This window comes from Oncorhynchus mykiss, chromosome 6 (assembly GCF_013265735.2).
Source record: "Oncorhynchus mykiss isolate Arlee chromosome 6, USDA_OmykA_1.1, whole genome shotgun sequence".
Taxonomy (NCBI): Eukaryota; Metazoa; Chordata; class Actinopteri; order Salmoniformes; family Salmonidae; genus Oncorhynchus; species Oncorhynchus mykiss.
In genome coordinates this window covers 23,028,772-23,054,295 of record NC_048570.1, presented here as the reverse complement: position 1 = coordinate 23,054,295, position 25,524 = coordinate 23,028,772, and the positions used below count along the sequence as shown (strand labels likewise).

The following is a 25,524-nucleotide window of genomic DNA, read 5'->3' as shown; positions in this document are numbered from 1 at the left end:
GGATGCCTGGTCATTCTTAAAAGTAACTTCCTCACCATCTTAGATAAGCATGCTCCGTTCAAAAAATGCAGAACTAAGAACAGATATAGCCCTTGGTTCACTCCAGACCTGACTGCCCTCGACCAGCACAAAAACATCCTGTGGCGGACTGCAATAGCATCGAATAGTCCCCGCGATATGCAACTGTTCAGGGAAGTCAGGAACCAATACACGCAGTCAGTCAGGAAAGCAAAAGCCAGCTTTTTCAAGCAGAAATTTGCATCCTGTAGCTCTAACTCCAAAAAGTTCTGGGACACTGTAAAGTCCATGGAGAACAAGAGCACCTCCAACCAGCTGCCCACTGCACTGAGGCTAGGTAACACGGTCACCACCGATAAATCCATGATAATCAAAAACTTCAACAAGCATTTCTCAAAGGCTGGCCATGCCTTCCTCCTGGCTACTCCAAACTCGGCCAACAGCACCCCCCCCCCCCCCCACCCCCCCTGCAGCTACTCGCCCAAGCCTCCACAGTTCTCCTTTACCCAAATCCAGATAGCAGATGTTCTGAAAGAGCTGCAAAACCTGGACCCGTACAAATCAGCTGGGCTTGACAATCTGGACCCTCTATTTCTGAAACTATCCGCCGCCATTGTCGCAACCCCTATTACCAGCCTGTTCAACCTCTCTTTCATATCGTCTGAGATCCCCAAGGATTGGAAAGCTGCCGCAGTCATCCCCCTCTTCAAAGGGGGAGACACCCTGGACCCAAACTGTTACAGACCTATATCCATCCTGCCCTGCCTATCTAAGGTCTTCGAAAGCCAAGTCAACAAACAGATCACTGACCATCTCAAATCCCACCGTACCTTCTCCGCTGTGCAATCTGGTTTCCAAGCCGGTCACAGGTGCACCTCAGCCACGCTCAAGGTACTGAACGATATCATAACCGCCATCGATAAAAGACAGCACTGTGCAGCCGTCTTCATCGACCTGGCCAAGGCTTTCGACTCTGTCAATCACCATATTCTTATCGGTATCGGTTTTTCTAATTACTGCCTTCCCTGGTTCACCAACTACTTTGCAGACAGAGTTCAGTGTGTCAAATCGGAGGGCATCTTGTCCGGTCCTCTGGCAGTCTCTATGGGGGTGCCACAGGGTTCAATTCTCGGGCTGACTCTTTTCTCTGTATATATCAATGATGTTGCTCTTGCTGCGGGCGATTCCCCGATCCACCTCTACGCAGACGACACCATTCTGTATACTTCTGGCCCTTCCTTGGACACTGTGCTATCTAACCTCCAAACGAGCTTCAATGCCATACAACACTCCCTCCGTGGCCTCCAACTGCTCTTAAACGTTAGTAAAACCAAATGCATGCTTTTCAACCGTTCGCTGCCTGCACCCGCATGCCCGACTAGCATCACCACCCTGGAAGGTTCCGACCTAGAATATGTGGACATCTATAAGTACCTAGGTGGCTGGCTAGACTGTAAACTCTCCTTCCATACTCATATCAAACATCTCCAATCTAAAATCAAATCTAGAGTCGGCTTTCTATTCCGCAACAAAGCCTCCTTCACTCACGCCGCCAAACTTACCCTAGTAAAACTGACTATCCTACCGATCCTCGACTTCGGCGATGTTATCTACAAAATAGCTTCCAATACTCTACTCAGCAAACTGGATGCAGTTTATCACAGTGCCATCCGTTTTGTTACTAAAGCATCTTATACCACCCACCACTGCGACCTGTATGCTCTAGTCGGCTGGCCCTCGCTACATATTCATCGCCAGACCCACTGGCTCCAGGTCATCTACAAGTCCATGCTAGGTAAAGCTCCGCCTTATCTCAGTTCACTGGTCACGATGGCAACACTCACCCGTAGCACGCGCTCCAGCAGGTGTATCTCACTGATCATCCCTAAAGCCAACACCTCCATTTGGCCGCCTTTCCTTCCAGTTCTCTGCTGCCTGTGACTGGAACGAATTGCAAAAATCGCTGAAGTTGGAGACTTTTATCTCCCTCACCAACTTTAAACATCTGCTATCTGAGCAGCTAACCGATCGCTGCAGCTGTACATAGTCCATCGGTAAATAGCCCACCCAATTTACCTACCTCAACCCCATACTGTTTTTATTTATTTACTCTTCTGCTCTTTTGCACACCAGTATCTCTACCTGCACATGACCATCTGATCATTTATCACTCCAGTGTTAATCTGCAAAATGTTAATTATTCGCCTACCTCCTCATGCCTTTTGCACACAATGTACAGTGCCTTGCGAAAGTATTCGGCCCCCTTGAACTTTGCGACCTTTTGCCACATTTCAGGCTTCAAACATAAAGATATAAAACTGTATTTTTTTGTGAAGAATCAACAACAAGTGGGACACAATCATGAAGTGGAACGACATTTATTGGATATTTCAAACTTTTTTAACAAATCAAAAACTGAAAAATTGGGCGTGCAAAATTATTCAGCCTCTTTACTTTCAGTGCAGCAAACTCTCTCCAGAAGTTCAGTGAGGATCTCTGAATGATCCAATGTTGACCTAAATGACTAATGATGATAAATACAATCCACCTGTGTGTAATCAAGTCTCCGTATAAATGCACCTGCACTGTGATAGTCTCAGAGGTCCGTTAAAAGTGCAGAGAGCATCATGAAGAACAAGGAACACACCAGGCAGGTCCGAGATACTGTTGTGAAGAAGTTTAAAGCCGGATTTGGATACAAAAAGATTTCCCAAGCTTTAAACATCCCAAGGAGCACTGTGCAAGCGATAATATTGAAATGGAAGGAGTATCAGACCACTGCAAATCTACCAAGACCTGGCCGTCCCTCTAAACTTTCAGCTCATACAAGGAGAAGACTGATCAGAGATGCAGCCAAGAGACCCATGATCACTCTGGATGAACTGCAGAGATCTACAGCTGAGGTGGGAGACTCTGTCCATAGGACAACAATCAGTCGTATATTGCACAAATCTGGCCTTTATGGAAGAGTGGCAAGAAGAAAGCCATTTCTTAAAGATATCCATAAAAAGTGTCGTTTAAAGTTTGCCACAAGCCACCTGGGAGACACACCAAACATGTGGAAGAAGGTGCTCTGGTCAGATGAAACCAAAATTGAACTTTTTGGCAACAATGCAAAACGTTATGTTTGGCGTAAAAGCAACACAGCTCATCACCCTGAACACACCATCCCCACTGTCAAACATGGTGGTGGCAGCATCATGGTTTGGGCCTGCTTTTCTTCAGCAGGGACAGGGAAGATGGTTAAAATTGATGGGAAGATGGATGGAGCCAAATACAGGACCATTCTGGAAGAAAACCTGATGGAGTCTGCAAAAGACCTGAGACTGGGACGGAGATTTGTCTTCCAACAAGACAATGATCCAAAACATAAAGCAAAATCTACAATGGAATGGTTCAAAAATAAACATATCCAGGTGTTAGAATGGCCAAGTCAAAGTACAGACCTGAATCCAATCGAGAATCTGTGGAGAGAACTGAAAACTGCTGTTCACAAATGCTCTCCATCCAACCTCACTGAGCTCGAGCTGTTTTGCAAGGAGGAATGGGAAAAAATGTCAGTCTCTCGATGTGCAAAACTGATAGAGACATACCCCAAGCGACTTACAGCTGTAATCGCAGCAAAAGGTGGCGCTACAAAGTATTAACTTAAGGGGGCTGAATAATTTTGCACGCCCAATTTTTCAGTTTTTGATTTGTTAAAAAAGTTTGAAATATCCAATAAATGTCGTTCCACTTCATGATTGTGTCCCACTTGTTGTTGATTCTTAACAAAAAAATACAGTTTTATATATTTATGTTTGAAGCCTGAAATGTGGCAAAAGGTCGCAAAGTTCAAGGGGGCCGAATACTTTCGCAAGGCACTGTATATAGACTCTTTTTTTCTTTTTTTCTACTGTGTTATTGACTTGTTTATTGTTTACTCCATGTGTAACTCTGTTGTTGTCTGTTCACACTGCTATGCTTTATCTTGGCCAGGTCGCAGTTGTAAATGAGAACTTTTTCTCAACTAGCCTACCTGGTTAAATAAAAAAAAATTACAAATAAAAAGCTTATGGGCATGTGGCAGCTGTGTGTAGGAGGGAGGTTCCTAGGTGTGATAAGTAGGTAAGTCGCAGAAAATTGAGGTTGTGGTGGTAGCTGCAGAGAGGTATTTGAGTGTGAGAGACTTGACATCCGAGGAGTTACAGGGTGTGTTAATTAAGTGATGTCCCGTCCTTCAGGTTGTTGGCATTATATTTTTTATTTAACCTTTAACAAGGCGAGTCAGTTAAGAACACAATCTTATTTACAATTGCGTCCTAACCCGGCCAAACCCGGACGCCGCTGGACCAATTGTGCGCCGCCCTATGGGATTCCCAATCACGGCCGAATGTGATTAGGCCTGGATTCTAATTAGGGACTGTCCTGTCTCCTTTTGCACTGAGATGCAGTGCCTTAGACCCCTAATTCACTTGGCATGAGGTAGGACTAAATATATTAAAATAGTGGAGTAGGGTGGTATTATTATAACCTTTTTTGTTAGTGTAGTGTTATGGCATGTGTTTATTTATTTGTCAAGCAAAGTATATAGTAGGTGGTGGTAATGCAATATATTGGATGCCAGCCGCCGTGAAACCTCCTCAAAGAAGAAGTAATGAGATGGACGTCAGCAGTCACAAGACCACAACAGAGTAGATAACTCTGGCTCGCTCCCCCAGTCGCAGATGTGTATAATGTGGGCTGTTCTACAGGCACGATGGCTATGACAAACTTGGAACGTCTGTTGGGATCTGGATGTGTGATCTCCGTTGAATTACGGCACAGGCGTCACTAAATTTGCAAGAACTCTTCAGACTAAAGAATACACGTCTCGTCTGGGGGCGTTATCACATCAGCTTGCGCGCGGCTTTGTCTGTGTGTGGCTAATGTTATTGTCAGGTTATCTAGCTGACTAGTCCAAGCATCACAGTAGAACGCTAGCAAGACAATATTGTGTGGTTACATCGGCGCTAAACTAGCTAGCTTGGCGCTTTAGTAGGAGCTGGTGTGTATGTGATGTTCTCCGTACTTTCGTACGGTAGACTTGTTGCCAGAGCTGTTATTGGCGGACTCTCTCAAACGGATAGCGGTGACTACAGCCTGGTAACGGCAAGATGCGGGTTTGGGAAGGATTTTCGAAAAGGTATCTTGAAGAAAGGGATGTGCTATGGCGACGACGCTTGCTTTATTGCCCGACATAGATCTGCCGATGTTTTGGGTGAGTAACAAACTAATTTGGCAAAAAATACATAAATTACATTGACAACTATTCTGTAAAGTGATGATGTAACCTTCCAGGTTGTTTAGCTTGCTTGATAGCTAGCTAACAGGCCAGACAGTGCACATTTGCTAGCTAGTTTGTAACCTTACTGTTGCATATTGTCAAACAATAAAAATAAAAAACAGGGACACAACCTTTTATTGTAATGACCAATGCGTTAACAGCTATTCGCTTAGCTTCAAGCCAAGAAAATAATGAACTGCTTCAAGCCAATATTTTTTTTTACTGCTTACTGGGTTATCTGCCATCATTGCCATCTCAGTATCAGCCTTGTTCTGCTCCCCTTTGAGGGGTCCTGGAAGTCCGAGTTGCCTGTAGTAGTTTCAGAGTTGTAATGAGAGGGGGCAGCCATAACCATTTATGGACACATTAAGAAAATATTAGACAGATGGAGAGTATTGGCAATTGTTTAGGACTGAAAATAAAATGTTATTTGTAACATGCTTTGTAAACAACAGGTGTAGACGAACAGTGAAATGCTTACTTACTGGCCAGTCCCAATAATACAAAGAGAGAAAATAAATACACAATGAGTAAAGATAACTTGGCTATATAAAGTACCGATTCAATGTTTGAGGTAATTGAGGTAGATACAGTGCATTCGGAAAGTATTAAGACCCCTTGATTTTTTCCAACATTTTGTTACGTTAGCCTTATTCTAAAATTGATTCAATAAATAAACCCTTAGTCTACACAACACCTTTTGCAGCGATTACAGCCTCGAGTCTTCTTGGGTATGACGCTACAAGTTTGGCACACCTGTATTTGGAGTTTCTCCCATTATTCTCTGCAGATCTTCAGGTTGGACGGGGAACATCGCTGCACAGCTTTTTTGTGATCAGGGTCAAGTCTGGGCTCTGGCTAGGCCACTCTAGGACATTCAGAGACTTATCCCGAAGCCACTCCTGTGTTATCTTGGCTGTGTGCTTAGGGTCGTTGTCCTACTTAGGGTCGTTGTCCTATTGGACGGTACCCCGTCACCCCAGTCTGAGGTCCTGAGCGCGCTGGAGCAGGTTTTCATCAAGGATCTCTGTACTTTGCTCCATTCATCTTTCCCTAGATCCTAACCAGTCTCCCAGTCCCTCCCACTGAAACATCCCCACAGCATGATGCTGCCACCAACATCCTTCACCGTAGTGATTGTGCCAGGTTTCCTCCAGACATGATGCTTGGCATTCAGGCCAAAGTTGTTATGTGAAGGATGTTTTGTGCCTTTTACTGAGTAGTGGCTTCTGTCTGGCCACTCTACCATAAATGCCTGATTGGCAGAGTACTGCTGAGATGGTTGTCCTTATGGAAGGTTCTTCCATCTCCACAGAGGAACTCTGGACCTGTCAGAGTGACCATCTGGTACTTGGTCACCTCCCTGACCAAGATCTGCACCTCAACCCAATCCAGATCAGTACCTCGACGCAAGCTTGTCTCAGAGCTCTACGGACAATTCCTTCGACCTCATGGCTTGGTTTTTGACATGCACTGTCAGCTGTGGGACCTTATATAGACAGGTGTGCCTTTCCAAATCATGTCCGATCAATTGAATTTACCACAGGTGGACTCCAGTCAACTCCAATCAATGGAAACAGGATGCACCTGAGCTCAATTTCGAGTCTCATAGCAAAGGCTCTAAATACCTATGTAAATGACTATTTATGTTTTTATTTTTTATAAAATTGCAAAAAAAATCGAAACCTGTTTTTGCTTTAATAATGGGGTATTGTGTGTAGATTGAGGATTAAAAAAAAAAAATGTAATCCATTTTAGAATAAGGCTGTAATGTGGACAAAGTCAAGGGGTCTGAATACTTTCCGAATGCACTATGTACACACATTGAGTGTACAAAACATTGGGAACACCTGCTCTTTCCTGGAGACTGACCAGATGAAAGCTATGATCCCTTATTGATATTGCCTGTTAAATCCACTTCAATCAGTGTAGATGAAGGGGCGGAGACGGGTTAAATAATGATTTTTAAGCCTTTTGCTTGAGACATGGATTGTGTATGTGCCATTCAGAGGGTGAACCCTCTACTCTCTGTAGCGCCTTGGGGTCGGATGCCAAGCGGTTGCCATGCCAAGCGGTGATGCAGCAAGTCAAGATGCTCTCAATGGTGCAGCTGTAGAACTTTTTTTGGAGACCAATGCCAACATTTTCAGCCTCCTTGGGGGAAGAGGTGTTGTCATGCCCTCTTCACGACTGTGTTGTATGCGATCCTTAGTCATGTGGACACCGAGGAACTTTAAGCTCTCAAACCACTCATCTACAGCCCGGTGACGTGAATGGGGGGGGCTTCCTTTTCTTTTTTTCTCTTGCTTGTTTATTTAGTTTTTACTATGTAGGCTACAACCAGTCCCTCTCAGACAGATTTGGTTTTTCATTCACACATTACCCCAGGCCACAATATATAGGGTGTACCTAACTGGTCCTGGACCTCAGGAGAACACTGTTACAACACATTCATATATATACAGGTAAGTGCCAAAATAAAGCTAAAGTTCGGCACCAAAGTCTATACCTCTTCGTCGGTGATTGGTCAATATTGGAGATTCTTCAGTAAAGTATTTGTCATTCAACGAGTGCTGCACCAAACATCTTAATGTAAAATTGTGCGACAAATCTTTTTGGCAAAAACGTCCAATCAAATTCTGACTCTTTTGAGGAAGTATATAGTTGCTATGGTGTCTCAAAATGGACAAACAGTACTATTGCTGCGTGTCTTCTCATTTTTCAAGTGAAGGTCTTTTTAAGTGAGTATGCAAACACGCTCGTTAAAGTTCGACTAGGCGCCAGGCGAGCTGAAGCATGCTGACGCCTTTTTAGGGTAGTGTGTGTGTGTGTATCTCAGTTGAAGTCATAAGTATACATACACCTTAGCCAAATACATTTAAACTCAGTTTTTCACAATTCCTGACAATTAATCAGAGTGAAAATTCCATGTCTTAGGTCAGTTAGGATCACCACTTTTATTTTATGAATGTGAAATGTCAGAATAATAGTAGTTATTTATTTTAGCTTTCATTTCTTTCATCAGATTCCCAGTGGGTCAAGGTTTACATACACTCAATTAGCATTTGGTAGCATTGCCTTTAAATTGTTTAACTTGGATCAAACGTTTCGGGTAGCCTTCCACAAGCTTCCCACAATAAGTTGGGTGAATTTTGGCCCATTCCTCCTGACAGAGCTGGTGTAACGGAGTTAGGTTGTAGGCCTCCTTGCTCGCACGCTTTTTCAGTTCTGCCCACACATTTTCTATAGGATTGAGGTCAGGGCTTTGTGATGGCCACTCCAATACCTTGACTTTGTTGTCCTTAAGCCATTTTGCCACAACTTTGGAAGTATGTTTGGGGTCATTGTCCATTTGGAAGACCCATTTGCAACCAAGCTTTAATGTCCTGACTGATGTCTTGAGATGTTGCTTCAATATATCCACATAATTTTCCTACCTCAGGATGCCATCTATTTTGTGAAGTGCACCAGTCCCTCCTGCAGCAAAGCACACCCACAACATGATGCTGCCACCCCCGTGCTTCACGGTTGGGATGTTGTTCTTCGGCTACTTTTAACAATTTCCACAAACTTAAAAAAAAAAAAAAACATTTACTGGAAGAACTGTGCAGGTACAAAGTTTGGTACCAGAATAAAACTGAGGGAGATTTTACTGTAATTCTGTTAGTTTTGCAAAATGTTTTATTTTTTTCCCGGCATTTAAAACATTATTTTCAACGTTTTCATTTACTTTGTCAATTGTTCAAAATAGTCATTGTGCATAGGGTTGTATTGGTTGTTGAACTTTGGTTTTAGTTTGGCATACATTTTAAAGGGAAGACATCGGCGTCTCCACGTAATTCTGTTACCGTGGAATTGCCCCGGCCATAACAAAAGCCAGAAAATCCCCCTTGACTAGATAGAAAATCACCATCCACTTGAGGCTACATGTTGTTCTCTGTGTGGTTTGGGAGGAAGTTGTGAGGCATGCCATGTCTCCTCGTTGTCACTACCGGTAGCCTCAGGTTGGCAGGGAGAGAATGAGGGAGAACCCTCCTTGTATGGTCACAGCAAGAGCTGATTTTTATAGTGTCTGGAAGCAGCTGGATAGACTTGCCTTTCTAGGACAAACATGGACTGCCAGACTAACTTCTCACACTTTAGGCAGAGGGACATTTCTAATACCAGAGAAAACAAATGTTTCATGTTTTTATGAAGTGGGATAATGTGACCTCAAGCTAGTGTAGGGGCTTGTTGATAATGTAACTTGACAACTGCAGATAATGTCTAACTTCCAGTTTTGCATAGTTATCAGTAAAAGTTGTTTATGTACCAGACTGGCCAAATGATCAATGGAGATTATTCCAGGAAATAGGCCTGTTTGTCAAATTGACCATTCGTAATAATAAGCAGGTCAAAGAAATGTTTATCTGAAGTGTCCCTTGTCTCATTTGGAGCGGCAGGTAGCCTAGTGGTTGGACTAGTAACCGGAAGGTTGCGAGATCGTATCTGTTGTGCTGCCCCTGAACAAGGCAGTTAACCCACTGTTCCTAGGCCGTCATTGTAAATAAGAATTTGTTCTAAACTGACTTGCCTAGTTAAATAAAGGTCAAATAAAAACTATTCTGAGCACTGTTATGCTGTACACTTGGTGCATTGTTTTGGTGTATGTGCCTATTGTTTCTCCCGTTACAGCTGTGTGACAACGTCTAGTTCTTGTTTCCGACCAATATGACCTGTTCCTTTTGTAGAAAACGTCTCAGCCAAGAAACTGTAGTCCTGTGGGAATGTCTTAGTCAGGAGTGTTAAGAATAATCATAATCCAATCCTGATTATTTCCTATCCTGTGTTATCCTCTTTTAAACCAAACTGTTTGGTCTCCTCAGGCGTTGCAGATGGGGTGGGGGGTTGGAGAGACTACGGGGTGGACCCATCCCAGTTTTCAGGGACCCTGATGAAGACGTGTGAGCGGCTGGTAAAGGAGGGACGCTTTGTTCCAGGCAACCCTGTGGGCGTCCTCACAAGCAGCTACTACGAGCTCCTACAGAACAAAGTGCCTCTGCTAGGTGAGTAAAGCCATCCCTTGAGGAACACTGTTTTGTGAACCTGGAGGTTGGTGCAAAAATAAATCACTAGTGTCAGCCTCATGCTTACTAGATTAGGCATTTAGAGTAGAGCAGCGGTTTCCAAACTAGGGGTCACGGCCCCAAGCGGGGTCGCCTGATATGAAAATGGGGTCGTGGGAAAATTGCCAAAATCTGAAGGAAAAAAATATACACTACCGTTCAAAAGTTTGGGGTCACTTAGAAATGTCCTTGTTTCTGAAAGAGCAGCAAAAAAATATATCCTTTTTAAAATAACATCAAATTGATCAGAAATACAGTGTCGACATTGTTAATGTTGTAAATGACTGTTGTAGCTGGAAATGGCAGATTATTTATGGAATATCTACATAGGCGTACAGATGCCCATTATCAGCAACCATCACTCCTGTGTTCCAATGGCACGTTGTGTTAGCTAATCGAAGTTTATAATTTTAAAAGGCTAATTGATCATTAGAAAACACTTGCAATTATGTTAGCACAGTTGAAAACTTTTGTTCTGATTTAAGAAGCAATAAAACTGCCCTTTAGGCCAGTTGAGTATCTGGAGCTACAGCATTTGTGGGTTTGATTACAGGATCAAAATGGCCAGAAACAAATACATTTCTTCTTAAACTTGTCAATCGATTCTTGTTCTGAGAAATGAAGGCTATTCCATGTGAGAAATTGCCAAGAAACTGAAGATCGCTGTGTACTACTCCCTTCACAGAACAGCGCAAACTGTCTCTAACCAGAATAGAAAGAGTGGGAGGCCCCGGTGCACAACTGAGCAAGAGGACAAGTACATTAGTGTCTAGTTTGAGAAACCGACGCCTTACAAGTCCTCAACTGGCAGCTTCATTAAATAGTACCCGCTAAACCCCAGTCTCAACGTCAACAGTGAAGAGGCAACTCCGGGATGCTCAGACGAGCCAATAAAAGATTAAGAGGGGCAAAAGAACAGATACTGGACAGAGGAAGATTGGAAAAAAGTGTTAAGGACAGACGAATCTAAGTTTGAGGTGTTCGGATCACAAAGAGGAACATTCGTGAGAAGCAGAAAAAATGTAAAGATGCTGGAGGAGTGCTTGACGCCATCTGTCAAGCATGGTGGAGGCAATGTGATGGTCTGAAGGTGCTTTGGTGGTGGTCAAGTGGGAAATTTGTACAGGTTAAAAGGGATCTTGAAGAAGGAAGGCCATCACTCCATTTTGCAATGCCATGCCATACCCTGTGAACGGCACTTAATTGGAGCCAATTTCCTCCTACAACAGGGCAATGACCCAAAGCACAGCTCCACACTTTGCAATAACTTTTTAGGGAAGAAGCAGTCAGTTGGTGTTCTGTCTATAATGGAGTGGCCAGCACAGTCACAGAATGTCAACCCTATTGAGCTGTTGTGGGAACAGCTTGACCGTAAGAAGTGCCAATCCAACTTTTGGGAGGTGCTTCAGGAAGCATGGGGTGAAATCTCTTCAGATTACCTCAACAAATTGGCAACTAGACTGCCAAAGGTCTGCAAGGCTGTAATTGCTGCAAATGGAGGATTCTTTGACGAAAGCAAAGTTTGAAGGACACAATTATTTAAATTAAAAATCATTATTTATAACCTTGTCAACCTTGACTATATTTCCTATTCATTTTGCAACTCATTTCATGTATGTTTTCATAGAAATGTCCTTGTTTTCCAAGTGACCCCAAACTTTTGCACTGTAGTGTATATACAAAATATAGATGGATAGATCTATCATATCGTCTTTTTATATCAAAATCATTGCATTGTGATTAACCTTAAATATACACTACCGGTCAACTTTTAGAACACCTACTCATTCAAAGGTTTTACTTTATTTTTACTATTTTCTACATTGTAGAATAATAGTGGAGATGTTAACTATGAAATAACACATGGAATCATGTAGTAAGCAAAAAGTGTTAAATATATTTCAGTTTCTTCAAATAGCCACGCTTGGCATTTTCTCAACCAGCTTTACCTGGAATTCTTTTCCAACCGTCTTGAAGGAGTTGCAACATATGCTGAGCACTTGTTGGCTGCTTTTCCTTCACTCTGCTGTCCGACTCATCCCAACCCATCCCCATTTGGTTGAGGTCGGGATTGTAGAGGCCAGGTCATCTGATGCAGCACTCCATTGCTCTTCTCCTTGGTCAAATAGCCCTTACACAGCCTGGAGGTGTGTTTTGGGTCATTGTCCTGTTGAAAAACAAATGATAGTCCCACTAAGCCCAAACCAGATGGGATGGCGTATTGCTGCAGAATGCTGTTGTAGCCATGTTGGTTAAGTGTGCCTTGAATTCTAAGAAAATCACTGTGTCACCATCAAGCACCCCCACACCAGAACACCACCACCTCCATTCTTTACACTGGGAAATACCCATATGGAGATCATCCGTTCACCCACACCGCGTCTCACAAAGACACGGCGGTTGGAACCAAAAATCTCCAATTTGCACTCATCAGACCCAAGGACAGATTTCCACCGGTCTAATGTCCATTGCTCGTGTTTCTTGGCCCAAGCAAGTCTCTTCTTATTATTTGTGTCCTTTAGTAGTGGTTTCCTTACAGCAATTTGACCATGAAGGCCTGATTCACACCGTCTCTTCTGAACAGTTGATGTCTGTTACTTCAACTCTGTGAAGCATTTATTTGGGCTGCCAACTCCTAATGAACTTATCCTATGCAGCAGAGGTAACTCTGGGTCTTCCATTCCTGTGGCGGTCCTCATGTAAGCCAGTTTCATCATAGTGCTTGATGGTTTTTGCGACTGCGCTAGAAGAAACTTTCAAAGTACTTCAAATTTTCTGCAATGACTGACATTCATGTCATAAAGAAATGATTGGATATCGTTTCTCTTTGCTTATTTGAGCTGTTCTTGCTGTAATATGGACTTGGTATTTTACCAAATAGCCCTTCTGTATACCCCCCCTACTTTGTCACAACACAACTGATTGGCCTAAATGCATTAAGAAGGAAAGACATTCCACAAATTAACTTTTATCAAGGCACACCTGTTAATTGAAATGCATTCCAGGTGACTACCTCATTAAGCTGGTTGAGAGTGCCAAGTGTGTGCTAAGCTGTCAAGGCAAAGGGTGGGTATTTGAAGATTCTCATAACATTTATTTTGATTTGTTTAACACTTTTTTGCGCTTACTACATGATTCCATATCAAAACTATGACATAACACATATTATTCTACAATGTAGAGAAGAGTAAAAATTAAACTCTGTTCTAAAACTTTTGACCGGTAGTGTAAAATGAAAGATTATTCAAATATATATATATATATATATATATATATAATTCAACTACACAGCACCCTTGGATCATGGGAAAAGGCTGCACTTGACCATTGTATCCCTCTGCCATATGGAAGCATTGTATGATACACCGAGAGCAACTGGTGGCAAACGAGCTGAGCACAGAACTGACATATACTGCAGCAGGTAATTGATTGTAAACTATACTGAACAAAAATATAAACCCAACATGCTACAATTTCAGAGATTGTACTTCGTTAGAGTTCATATAAGGAAATCGGACAATTGAAATTTATTTAGGCTCTAATCTATGGATTTCACATGACTGGGACCCATACAGATATGCGTCTGTTGGTCACATACCTTTAAAAAAAAAAGGTAGGGGCGTGGATCAGAAAACCAGTCAGTATCTGGTGTGACGCACTGCCTGAGGCAAATGGTGGTCACATCTCCTTCGCAAAGGTTTGATCAGCCTGTTGATTGTGGCCTATGGAATGTTGACCCACTCCTCTTCAATGGCTGTGAGAAGGTGCTGGATATTGGCGGGAACTGGAACACGCTGTTGTACACGTGGATCCAGAGCATGCCAAACATACTCAATAGGTGACATGTCTGGTAAGTATGCAGGCCATGGAAGAACTGGGATATTTTCATCTTCCAGGAATTGTATACAGATCCTTGCAACATGGGGCCGTGCATTATCATGGTGAAACATGAGGTGATGTCGGCAGATGAATGGCACAACAATGGGCCTCAGGATCTCGTCACGGTATCTGTGTATTCAAATTGCCATCGATAAAATGCAATTGTGTTCTTTGTCCATAGCTTATGTCTGCCCATACCATAACCACACCGCCACCATGGGGCACTCTGTTCACAACGTTGACATCAGCAAACTGCTGGCCCATGGTTGGTCGTACTGCCAAATTCTCTATAATGACGTTGGAGGCGGCTTATGGTAGAGAAATTAACATAACATTCTCTGGCAATAGCTGTGGTGGACATTTCTGCAGTCAGCATGCCAATTGCACGCGCCCTCAAAACATCTGTGGCATTGTGTGACAAAACGGTGCATTTTTAGTGCCCTTTTATTGTATCCAGCACAAGGTGCACCTCTGTAAGTATGCTGTTTAATCAGCTTCTTGATATGCCACACTTGTCAGGTGGATGGATGATCTTGGCAAAGGAGAAATGCTCACTAACAGGGATGTAAACAAAATTGTGCACAACATTTGAGAGAAGCTTTTTGTGCATATGGAAAAAATAATCTTATTTCAGCTCATGAAACATGGGACCAATACTTTACATTTTGTGGTTATATTTTTGTTCAATGTACATCAAACCACATCCACTGCACACATGCCTGTTCTCATATCTCCACATATTTTTGCAATCAGAGTATGATAATGTTCTATTTCACATGGAGGCTTGGTGGTTATCAAGGGGGAGTGTTGGAAAGATTTTTTGTATTGAGAGAGGAATGGTTGTCATTCACAATGACAACAGTTCATAAAGAAATCATTCACAAACAAAAAGCCTTGGCTTTCTGTGTAATTAGAAGGAATATTTAGGAAACTGAACGCAAGCATGCAGGGGAAATACAAAAACATTCTACAGATAAGTGACCGAATCAGTGGTTTCAGAGGAACGACATTTTTCTTATTGGAGAGTCTTTCAAAAGCGAATGATGCCCCTTTCCCTCGGCTGTGCATGTTTCTAACAGAAAACAGCATCAGTAAGTGTCCCACTTGAGTAATGACTGCTCACCTCCAACGCTTGGAAGACCACTTTGGAACCTACTTCCCAATCTGTTTGGCTGTGATCCTGGCTCAGTAGACATGCCGGTAAGTGAAATCGAACAGCTGATCGAGCTGTCATGTGACCGAATGGATTCACGGATCACTACGGAGGAGTTTTGGTTCCTTACTCCAAGGGAATACCCTGCTGTCTCTCTTTGAGAATTAATGCAGCGTTCAAAACAACTGGGAACTCTGGGGGAGGGGGGTACATTTAAAAAAAAATAATAATTTAATTAAAAACTAGTTTCGAATGGAACATTTTGAAGTCAACCAACTCGGAATTCCAACTCGTGAACAGCCGACATGATCACTGACGTCATGATTTGACCTTGTATTTTTCAGAGGTCCCAGTTGCCTTGAAAGCACCATCAGTGCTCTCGTCTTAAAACCAAATATCGTTCCGGGCTGGATGTTACAGCAGAGATGAGGTGCGCGCTGTCAGCCACGCCCCCTGACTTTGAGAAACTCCAACGCGACATGCATCAAGCCACACCCATCTCATTAGTGGTGGTGAGAAGAAACATAGTCAATCGCAAATTAGTCTAAAACAGCCCCACATTAAAAGTATGTCTTCTCAACACACCAGCACAATCAGAAATACGTTTAGAATGTTTTTCAATTGACTACCATAGCCCCAAATAAAGTTAACATTGGCTGTTAAGTACATTTCTTTCACATTTGGGAAATTTCAGATATCAAAATGGTGTCGTGGGCCTAAAAAGTTTTGGAACCACTGCAGTAGAGGGAACAGTCATGGGATGGGCTGTTATTTTCGGTCTGTGTGGTTAGACTAAGTGGCACGGGGCGCTGCTATTTAGATAGGATATTTGCATCATGAGTCAGACAGCTGCTGCATGCCTCTTACTATTTTTGTTGTTACTATGTAAAGACTAGTAGCCTATTCCTACTACCTGCAACTCTGCTCCAGAATCTCGTCTTGATCAGTGCTTTGCTAGAATGAAGCAGGCAGAAACATGTGGGAGAAAGAACTGCGTAAGGAGTCCAGAACGGTCGGTCTCGGTGGTCTGTACTTTTTCATCCCATGTCGCTTGTAGAAGACAAATAAGTTGTATTTTTCAATTGCGGTCATGAGGCCAACAGTAATTGTATTACTATTGGAAAAACATTCAAGAACGGGAGTGAGAGTCAGAGCGTGAGGGTGTTGTATGGAGCACCCATAGCACATTCTGGTGGTCCAAACTAGATGACTCATTAGCAGGGTGTGGCTGCACACAGAGCCATGTTTTCGCCGGTTCGGTTTACTTTTATGTTTCCTTCAATGTTATCGTTTCAAGGCCTCCTGAGTGGCGCAGTGGTGTAGGGCAGTGCTAGCTGTGCCACTAGAGATTCTGGGTTCAAGTCCAGGCTCTGTCGCAGCTTGCCGTGACCGGGAGGCCGATGGGGCAGCGCACAATTGGTCCAGTGTTGCCCGGGTTAGGGGAGAGTTTGGCTGGCAGGTGTACGGTGTTTCCTCCGACACGTTGGTGTGGCTGGCTTCCGTGTTAAGTGGGCAATTGTGTCAAAAAGCAGTTCGGCTTGGTTGGGTTGTGTTTCGGAGGACGAACGGCTCTCGACCTTCGCCTCTCCCGAGTCCGCACAGGAGTTGCAGCGATGAGACAAGACTGTTTGGACAAGACCAATTGGATACCACGAAATTGGGGAGAAATCTATTCAACTTCATTAGTTACAGATAGAATCACTGTTGTGGAAATTCTTACACAGGGACACCTGAAGTCAATCTTAAATGAATTGTTTGTCAGTGCACCGGAGAGGTTCCAACCAACTCAATGCACACATGTACACATGTCAATCAGGAGCTCTACCTGGGCAGTCCCAGCAGGTGTCTTATATGGCTATACACAGACAAGTTATATTTGTTATATTTGCATGAATTAATTAATCATTGCCTAGTTAAATGGTTATTTTTTTTATTTGTATATATACACTGCTCAAAAAAATAAAGGGAACACTAAAATAACACATCCTAGATCTGAATGAATGAAATATTCTTATTAAATACTTTTTTTCTTTACATAGTTGAATGTGCTGACAACAAAATGACACATTATCAATGGAAATCAAATTTATCAACCCATGGAGGTCTGGATTTGGAGTGACACTCAAAATTAAAGTGGAAAACCACACTACAGGCTGATCCAACTTTGTGGTAATGTCCTTAAAACAAGTCAAAGTGAGGCTCAGTAGTGTGTGTGGCCTCCACGTGCCTGTATGACCTCCCTACAACGCCTGGGCATGCTCCTGATGAGGTGGCGGATGGTCTTCTGAGGGATCTCCTCCCAGACCTGGACTAAAGCATCCGCCAACTCCTGGACAGTCTGGTGCAACGTGGTGTTGGTGGATGGAGCGAGACATGATGTCCCAGATGTGCTCAATTGGATTCAGGTCTGGGGAACTGGCGGGCCAGTCCATAGCATCAATGCCTTCCTCTTGCAGGAACTGCTGACACACTCCAGCCACATGAGGTCTAGTATTGTCTTGCATTAGGAGGAACCCAGGGCCAACCGCACCAGCATATGGTCTCACAAGGGGTCTGAGGATCTCATCTCGGTACCTAATGGCAGTCAGGCTACCTCTGGCGAGAGGCCCCCCAAAGAAATGCCACCCCACACCATAACTGACCCACCGCCAAACTGGTCATGCGGGAGGATGTTGCAGGCAGCAGAACGTTCTCCACGGCGTGTCCAGACTCTCACGTCTGTCACGTGCTCAGTGTGAACCTGCTTTCATCTGTGAAGAGCACAGGGTGCCAGTGGCGAATTTGCCAATCTTGTTCTCTGGCAAATGCCAAACGTCCTGCACGGTGTTGGGCTGTAAGCACAACCCCCACCTGTGGACGTCGGGCCCTCATACCACCCTCATGGAGTCTGTTTCTGACCGTTTGAGCAGACACATGCACATTTGTGGCCTGCTGGAGGTCATTTTGCAGGGCTCTGGCACTGTTCCTCCTGCTCCTCCTTGCACAAAGGCGGAGGTAGCGATCCTGCTGCTGGGTTGTTGCCCTCCTACGGCCTCCTCCACGTTTCCTGATGTTCTGGCCTGTCTCCTGGTAGCGCCTCCATGCTCTGGACACTACGCTGACAGACACAGCAAACCTTGCCACAGCTCGCATTGATGTGCCATCCTGGATGAGCTGCACTACCTGAGCCACTTGTGTGGGTTGTAGACTCCGTCTCATGCTACCACTAGAGTGAAAGCACCGCCAGCATTCAAAAGTGACCAAAACATCAGCCAGGAAGCATAGGAACTGAGAAGTGGTCTGTGGTCACCGCCTGCAGAACCACACCTTTATTGGGGATGTCTTGCTAATTGCCTAGAATGTCCACCTGTTGTCTATTCCATTTGCACAACAGCATGCACAATTTATTGTCAATCAGTGTTGCTTCCTAAGTGGACAGTTTGATTTCACAGAAGTGTGATTGACTTGGAGTTACGTTGTTTAAGTGTTCCCTTTATTTTTTTGAGCAGTGTGTATATAAATGTGACCAACCAATACTGTTTCATAACATGTGACAGACCAGCACCTCACAAGGCTTCTTTCTCTCTAAGCTGAGCCCTTGAAACTGAGATTTCGTTTGTTTTCAAACACGGTCTGGGCAAATTGCAGCTACTGATAGTGATCATTTGTACAGTCAGCCACTTGCATGAACACAGAAATTGGTTATTAGAACAGCACAAACATTAAAATCCCCATTACACCACCCATATATTCATACTCTTGTGTTTCCCTCCAGGCAGCAGCACGGCCTGTATCGTGGTGCTGGACCGGCAGAGTCACAGGCTGCACACAGCCAACCTGGGAGACTCTGGCTTCCTGGTGGTGCGGGGAGGAGAGGTAGTGCACCGCTCTGATGAACAGCAGCATTACTTCAACACCCCCTTCCAGCTCTCTATCGCCCCGCCTGAGGCAGAGGGGGCTGTCCTCAATGACAGGTCAGTGGATTCTGTCGAAGCCATATTTTTTTATTGTAAAGAAGCTGTGGTTTGGCTTTGAAGCACAGAGCCCCTCAGTCTCAGCATTGGTTCAGCCTTTGAGCTGCTCCCTGGTTTGTCCAGTGTTGCTGCAGCTTTATTGACTGATCTGTACTGCCACAGTCAGTGTGCATGCAGGCCAGGGGCGGCTGGGGCCGTGTGCTGCTGTCGCATGCCATCAGCTGCGCTAGATACTCCAGTGTGGGGTGGGTGTTGGATCCCTGCTACTGTCCCAGCCAGCTTAAAGTGTCATCAGACACACAGAGGGGTGAACTTAGGGCCCTCCTCACAGCAGCCAATCCCAGGTCTGCTGGCCCAAAGGCTTTCTGACCCCTGTATTCTAGAACAGTGAGATTATTTAATTTGGTAGGTGTTTTGTCCTATTTCACATTATGCGCATGTGTGAATTGGAAATGTTTTTTTGTTTATCCCAATTCCCCCCATGGGCTCACGGCCAGGGTCTGCCGTTATTAATGGCAACCCTAACTGCTCCAGGGACAAGTGCCTTGCTCAAGGGCACATTGACAGATGTTTCACCTAGTCGACTCAGGGATTCGAACTAGCGACCCTTTCGTTACTGTGCCAACGCTCTAACCGCTAGGCTACCTGCTGCGTATTTAGAGCTGCTCACATGGACTGGAGCTGAACTGTCAATGTAGAATAAGAATAGGCCTATTCACAAGCATAACCTAAACGTACCTGTTTATATAATATGGCTTGGTTGTGCTCAGTGCATAGGATATCCATTGTTTACCTCTATACAGAATAAACAGTTTGTCTAAATGTGTGACCTATTTGACCTGGGTGGGTATGTATGTATGTGTCTTATTTATATATTTATATCTATAATAGATATATATATATATATATATATATATATATATATATATATATATCTAAAATAGATAGATCTATCTATTTTAGATATATATATATATATATCTAGAATTTTTTGCCCTTGATGGGCAGACAAGATGTTCATTGTTTTATTTAGAGCTAAATCTGTGACTGTAATCATGATTATTTTGAAACCTGTATTACTAAAGCCTTAATGGAAAGACTGCTGGGTTACAAATGGTTTGTATGACAGCCATAACTGGCGGGGAGTCTGGGGCAGAGAGAATTAAGGCCGCTTTCCAAGGCACTGTATAATCATGACGGGTAACTAATGTGCCGCAAGACTTATTTCCCTATGTTGTGTTGATATGCTCTTGTAAGACTTCCACACTGACTCAGTGTCTCTCTGTGCCCCTTCAGTCCTGATGCTGCAGACAGCTCCTCCTTTGACGTCCAGTTGGGGGACATCATTCTCACAGCCACAGATGGCCTCTTCGACAACATGCCCGAACACATGATCCTACAGGAGTTGAGAAAACTCAAGGTACACCCTCTCATAAATCCTTGCAGTACCTGTGTGCAACAAACATGTTTACAGTAAGTAGAGTATTGAAGTGGAGGAACGAGACATTCCAAAAATGTTAACACTATACTCCATTTTGTTTTTTGCAGAACACTAACTATGAGAGTATCCAGCAGACAGCCAGGAGCATTGCAGAGCAGGCCCATGTTCTGGCATACAACCCCAACTACATGTCACCTTTTGCACAGTTTGCCTGTGACAATGGACTGAATGTAAGAGGTAATGATTATCACTTCATGTGAGTGGAAATTGGAGACAAAGCCAAGGTAGTCCTCATTTCAGTCCATTGGCTCTATTCCTGCCCTGCTTCAGGGAGAATGACACCCAGAGAGGAATAAGAAGTGACTGATCCCTTGTTTTTTAAATAGTTTTCCTTCTATTAGGGATGATACATTTGATTGTTCCCAAACTCAGTCCATTCATCCTCCTGACTGGATCTCTTTCTCGTTCCCACAGGAGGAAAGCCAGATGACATCACTGTGTTGCTGTCAATAGTGGCAGAGTACACAAACTAGAGACTGTATGGAGGCTAGTAGGGAAATTAGGAGTTTCCTCTTGTCTGCCTCTTAAAGATGTCAGACTGCTTTGGTTCCTGCTGGCGGGGATTAAGGACTGATGTTGGTGGCTGAGCTGCCCTCCTGAGACCATAATTCCTCCAGGATTCAATCAGGCCCATCTCTCAGATGGAACACTGACAATACATGCACTGACTTCACCATCAGAACTGAGTGTTAATCTTTAATAGACTGAAGACATGGATGAATAAAGCAGAGGGTTGTCTGACATCTGCTAGGCTACCTGCTGCAAAGTATCGATCTTGGAAAGTCTCTAGTTGTCTTTGACCTAATCCCTGTTCAATGGGATAAAGGATGTAGTCGTGTTGAAGCTCTGGCTCTCACATGAGGAACAAGTCTGTTATTTGGGCTGTAAAACAAAGCCCAGAAGGTAGAGATTAAGAATCTGGGTCAGTAGTAGCCAGTCAAAAGTTGATTGGGTCAGAAATGAAAATCTATGGATCGTACATGTGAGTGTTCCATCATGAGCTGATTTGAAGACCGTAAGTAACATCGGAATACGATACTGAAAGAGAGCGGCTCTCCAGTTAGACTGGTCCATGACTCGCTGACCCCTGTCCCGGTCAGAGGAATAAGGCAACCTCAGAGTTATCTACAATAGAGAACTTTAGTTCAAGAGGACATATGAGATGGATGTGGTTATGTACAGAGATGAGAGATTAATGAATATACTGTACATAATAAACATTGCATGAGAATAAAAGGAGTAATAGCACAAGCAATAATAATATTGACTGTATAAGATGATGACATAAGCAAAGGACTTGTATAACACAGAATCCATTATAACAACAAGCAATAGTAACAAACAGTAAATCTTCAAGGTTCAATATCATCACTCACCACTGTCCACACACTCATCACTCTTGTCCACTTGGAGAAAGACTGAGGAGGCAGGACTGTCAGGTGTCCTGCCCTCTAGCAACATATTGGTGATCTAGTAGCAGGGGATCCCTTAGTCTCTCTGGTACCAGCAGGGATTGGTAGAGTGAGCTGCATAAAGTTAGAGAACTCACAGGCAGGAGAATCCTTAAGATCTACCATCAAGTCTGAATAATAAGGCCTCGAAAAACAACTTTCAGTGACTCAGATTAAACAAATCAAATTAATAATAAATTATATTGAAGGGCAAGCTTTTTTATGTAGGCATAAGGGCATGTGTCTATGTGATGTGAATGAATGTTGTTGAAATGTTTTGGTCGATTTTTGGACAAGTGACATTTTAAGTTTGACTGATCTAATGGATTGTATGAAGACCAGGTGCCGTTGCTGCATATCAGTTTCTGATTGTTCACTGGAAGCGCTACTTTGTCCCAGGCCTGCTGTTTTCAACTCTTTTTCTCTCACTCTCAACGCTCTGCTATGAAAAGCCAACTGATATTTACTCACAAGGTGTTATACTGTTGCACCCTCTATAACCACTTTGGTTATGACTCTGCTGGTCATCTATGACCGTTTAAACGTCTTTAAGAACGATATGGCCTTAATGGCCATGTACTGTTATAATCGCCACCCGGCAGAGCCTGGTTCCTCTAGGTGATTCCAGCCTTTCTAGAGTTTTTCCTAGCCACTGTGCTTCTACATCTGCATTACTTGCTCTTTGGGGTTTTAGGCTGGGAATCTGTCTAGCACTTTGACGACTGCTCTTGCAAAATGGGCTTTATAAAATACATTTGAGTGCAATTTAGGTTGTACATGGACCAAGTTAATTGTTTCTAAGAATGGGACATTTTGACTTGATGTTTCTGTTAAACCTATCAATTTTTATTTGTCACATACACATGGTTAGCATGCGAGTGTAGCAAAATGCTTGCGCAGTTTCCTAGGAACGCGAAGTGAGGTGGCCATCTCTGTCGGCGCCGGAAGTACTCACTCCTGCTGTGATGCAAAGGGTGTGACTGCAAGTGATGTGGAAGGTTATTGTGTGATATAGTAACCTCTAGCCTGTCTGATTTTATATTGTATACATGTTGAATGTTTATTTTATCTAGGCTACACAGCTTTCTTCAGTATCCACTGGGATGCAATGGTAATGACCATTTACGCACAAGGTTAAAGAAAGCATATCTGAAAGCTCACAGTGGATGTTGGTCAGGTGACCATGTTTTTTTTAACTTGTTTGGTGGGAATCTGGACTGCGCACAGCTTCAATTTAGCTTTAGGCATAATTGTTCACAATCAGCATTTCCTTGTCTCATCAGTTGCCCCTGCTGTAAAGCTCCAATAGGACATTTCATTAAGTGATAATAATCAGGTCACTTATTTCATCTTTAATTGCAGATTTTCATTGTGCATTTACAACATGTGTGCAGCAACATTTTAAGAGTAACATGTGTTATGCACATGTTGATTTAAACTAATGAACACAGAGCAGAAACTGACAAGTAGCCATATTTCACACTTTTCCCACCATGCCCTGCTGTCTTAATTTACGCCATCTGATCGGAGACCTCTCATTCCCTTTCAATGTGTTCAATGCTTTTCACCATGGGACATATGTGAATGAACAAGCTATTATTATTATTTTTAAGGCTTGAAAAAGTATGACATGATCTTAGAATCCTTCATATTCTGTGTATCATCTGAGGTACCCTTGGTGGTGTTCTTGTTGATGTAATGGTGCACCCTCACTGAAGGCTACTGTCCTGCTTCAAGGGCTCTCCCCTAACTAGGAAAAAAATGATTGGCTATCAGGTGTTTCATCATTAACAATACCCTGCATGCCTTTCATATTGCGCAGGGAGATGAAAGGCATCTGCACTGGATGACAAATGTTTTTGTAAGCATTATGGCACTAGAGGTTGACAACCTCACCAACCTTAAAGTACAAGCAATTCTCCCTGTCAGATGGCACTATATCAAAGCTAGCTTCCCCATGATGTCCATGTCTGGCTCTCCACTGGCCTAGTGACCTGACCAGACAGTTTTGTTCTGTTGGCCAATTCTAGACTTCAGTTCAAAAAGCAAAGTTTGTTATAATGAGAGCTGCTTGTATCTTTATTTTGATTGTACAGTTCAATGCAGAGGCAGGTTCTATTAAACATGTTTTCAAAGCTGTCAAATTTAAATAAAGTATAGTATTTATTACCCTTGTTCTTTTCCTTTAACAGAAGACCCTTGTCATAGGTTTTTCTTGTCAATATTGTTTGTTCACTGGTCTCTGAAAGTTATATTTACATGCACAGTAGGCTGACCGTGTCCTGAGATAATGAACACGTGTCAAAAGCACATGAGCATCTAGAACAAGAACAGGCTACAATTGTAATACCAGCTAGGTAGGCTATACTGCTACACATGATCATGTGTTTCTGATAGAGAACTCTCCGTAGTTGTTCTCTCTTCAGATGGAACCCTGAAGAGAGGGTAGCAATTCACTACTGTGACTTGTCAATGCCTCTGCCTCAGTACCACAGTGGACCAGACTCCCTATGAGCCGTTTTCCCTCGCAGTTGTCTGCTCTTATGCAACCAGAGGAAACTGCCTGAAGCTACAAGAGAATGCTCAGTGTGATCTGTATGTTTAGTTACACATTCCTCAGGTGTGGCATCCATGCGCTTGGCTTGAGGAATGTTTTCATGGGCAGGTCTAGATCAACTACACATCACTTAAAAGAGATTCTGATACTTTTTAGCCAGTAGTTCTGAAAGTAGCATTCACGAGCCAAAAGTGGACTCGTGCAGATATGTGCACCACATCATTGCTCTCTCTCTCTCTCTCCTGTGTGTACATCTTGCTAGCTGTCACTCATTATGTTTATGCATGTATAAACTACACATCCAGCCCAAAGTGGGAGATGCAAAATGTCCGGAGTCTTTATGTTTTTGATGTCTGACTTTCAAATCTACTCTCCTCCTTGCAAAAGATGCACATATACCATTGGAATAACTTATTTGTAAGTAAAAACAAATGGCCATATTTTATGAACTATCATTTAAAGCACTCAAATTTAGATATTAAATACAATTACATTTGTCATGACTGTCCTGTGAGGATCACAATGGGTCAGATCGGCAATGGTTACAATAACCAGACCTTCTCTCACCCACAGAAGAGGTGAAGAGGGAACTGGGCCGGTTT

The 25,524-nt window shown here is 43.3% G+C and overlaps 2 protein-coding genes across 3 annotated transcripts in view; one reads left to right on the top strand and one right to left on the bottom strand.

Annotated features, from left to right (window-relative positions):
- The window catches only part of LOC110525522, a 500,086-nt gene that overhangs the window by 278,120 nt on the left and 196,442 nt on the right, over positions 1-25,524 (bottom strand). The window lies entirely within an intron of this gene.
- LOC110525530 (protein phosphatase PTC7 homolog) lies at positions 4,497-24,534 on the top strand. Of its 2 annotated transcripts, none has more exons than XM_021605719.2 (6): positions 4,497-5,257; positions 10,189-10,368; positions 19,215-19,413; positions 20,710-20,833; positions 20,962-21,084; positions 21,329-24,534. In XM_021605719.2, the coding sequence occupies exons 1-6, from the start codon at positions 5,056-5,058 to the stop codon at positions 21,365-21,367; spliced, it is 867 nt and encodes a 288-aa protein (XP_021461394.1). In that variant the 5' UTR covers positions 4,497-5,055; the 3' UTR covers positions 21,368-24,534. The 2 variants fall into 2 exon arrangements, with proteins under 2 accessions (XP_021461394.1, XP_021461393.1); XM_021605718.2 differs by having other exon boundaries at positions 4,500-5,257; positions 20,962-21,091.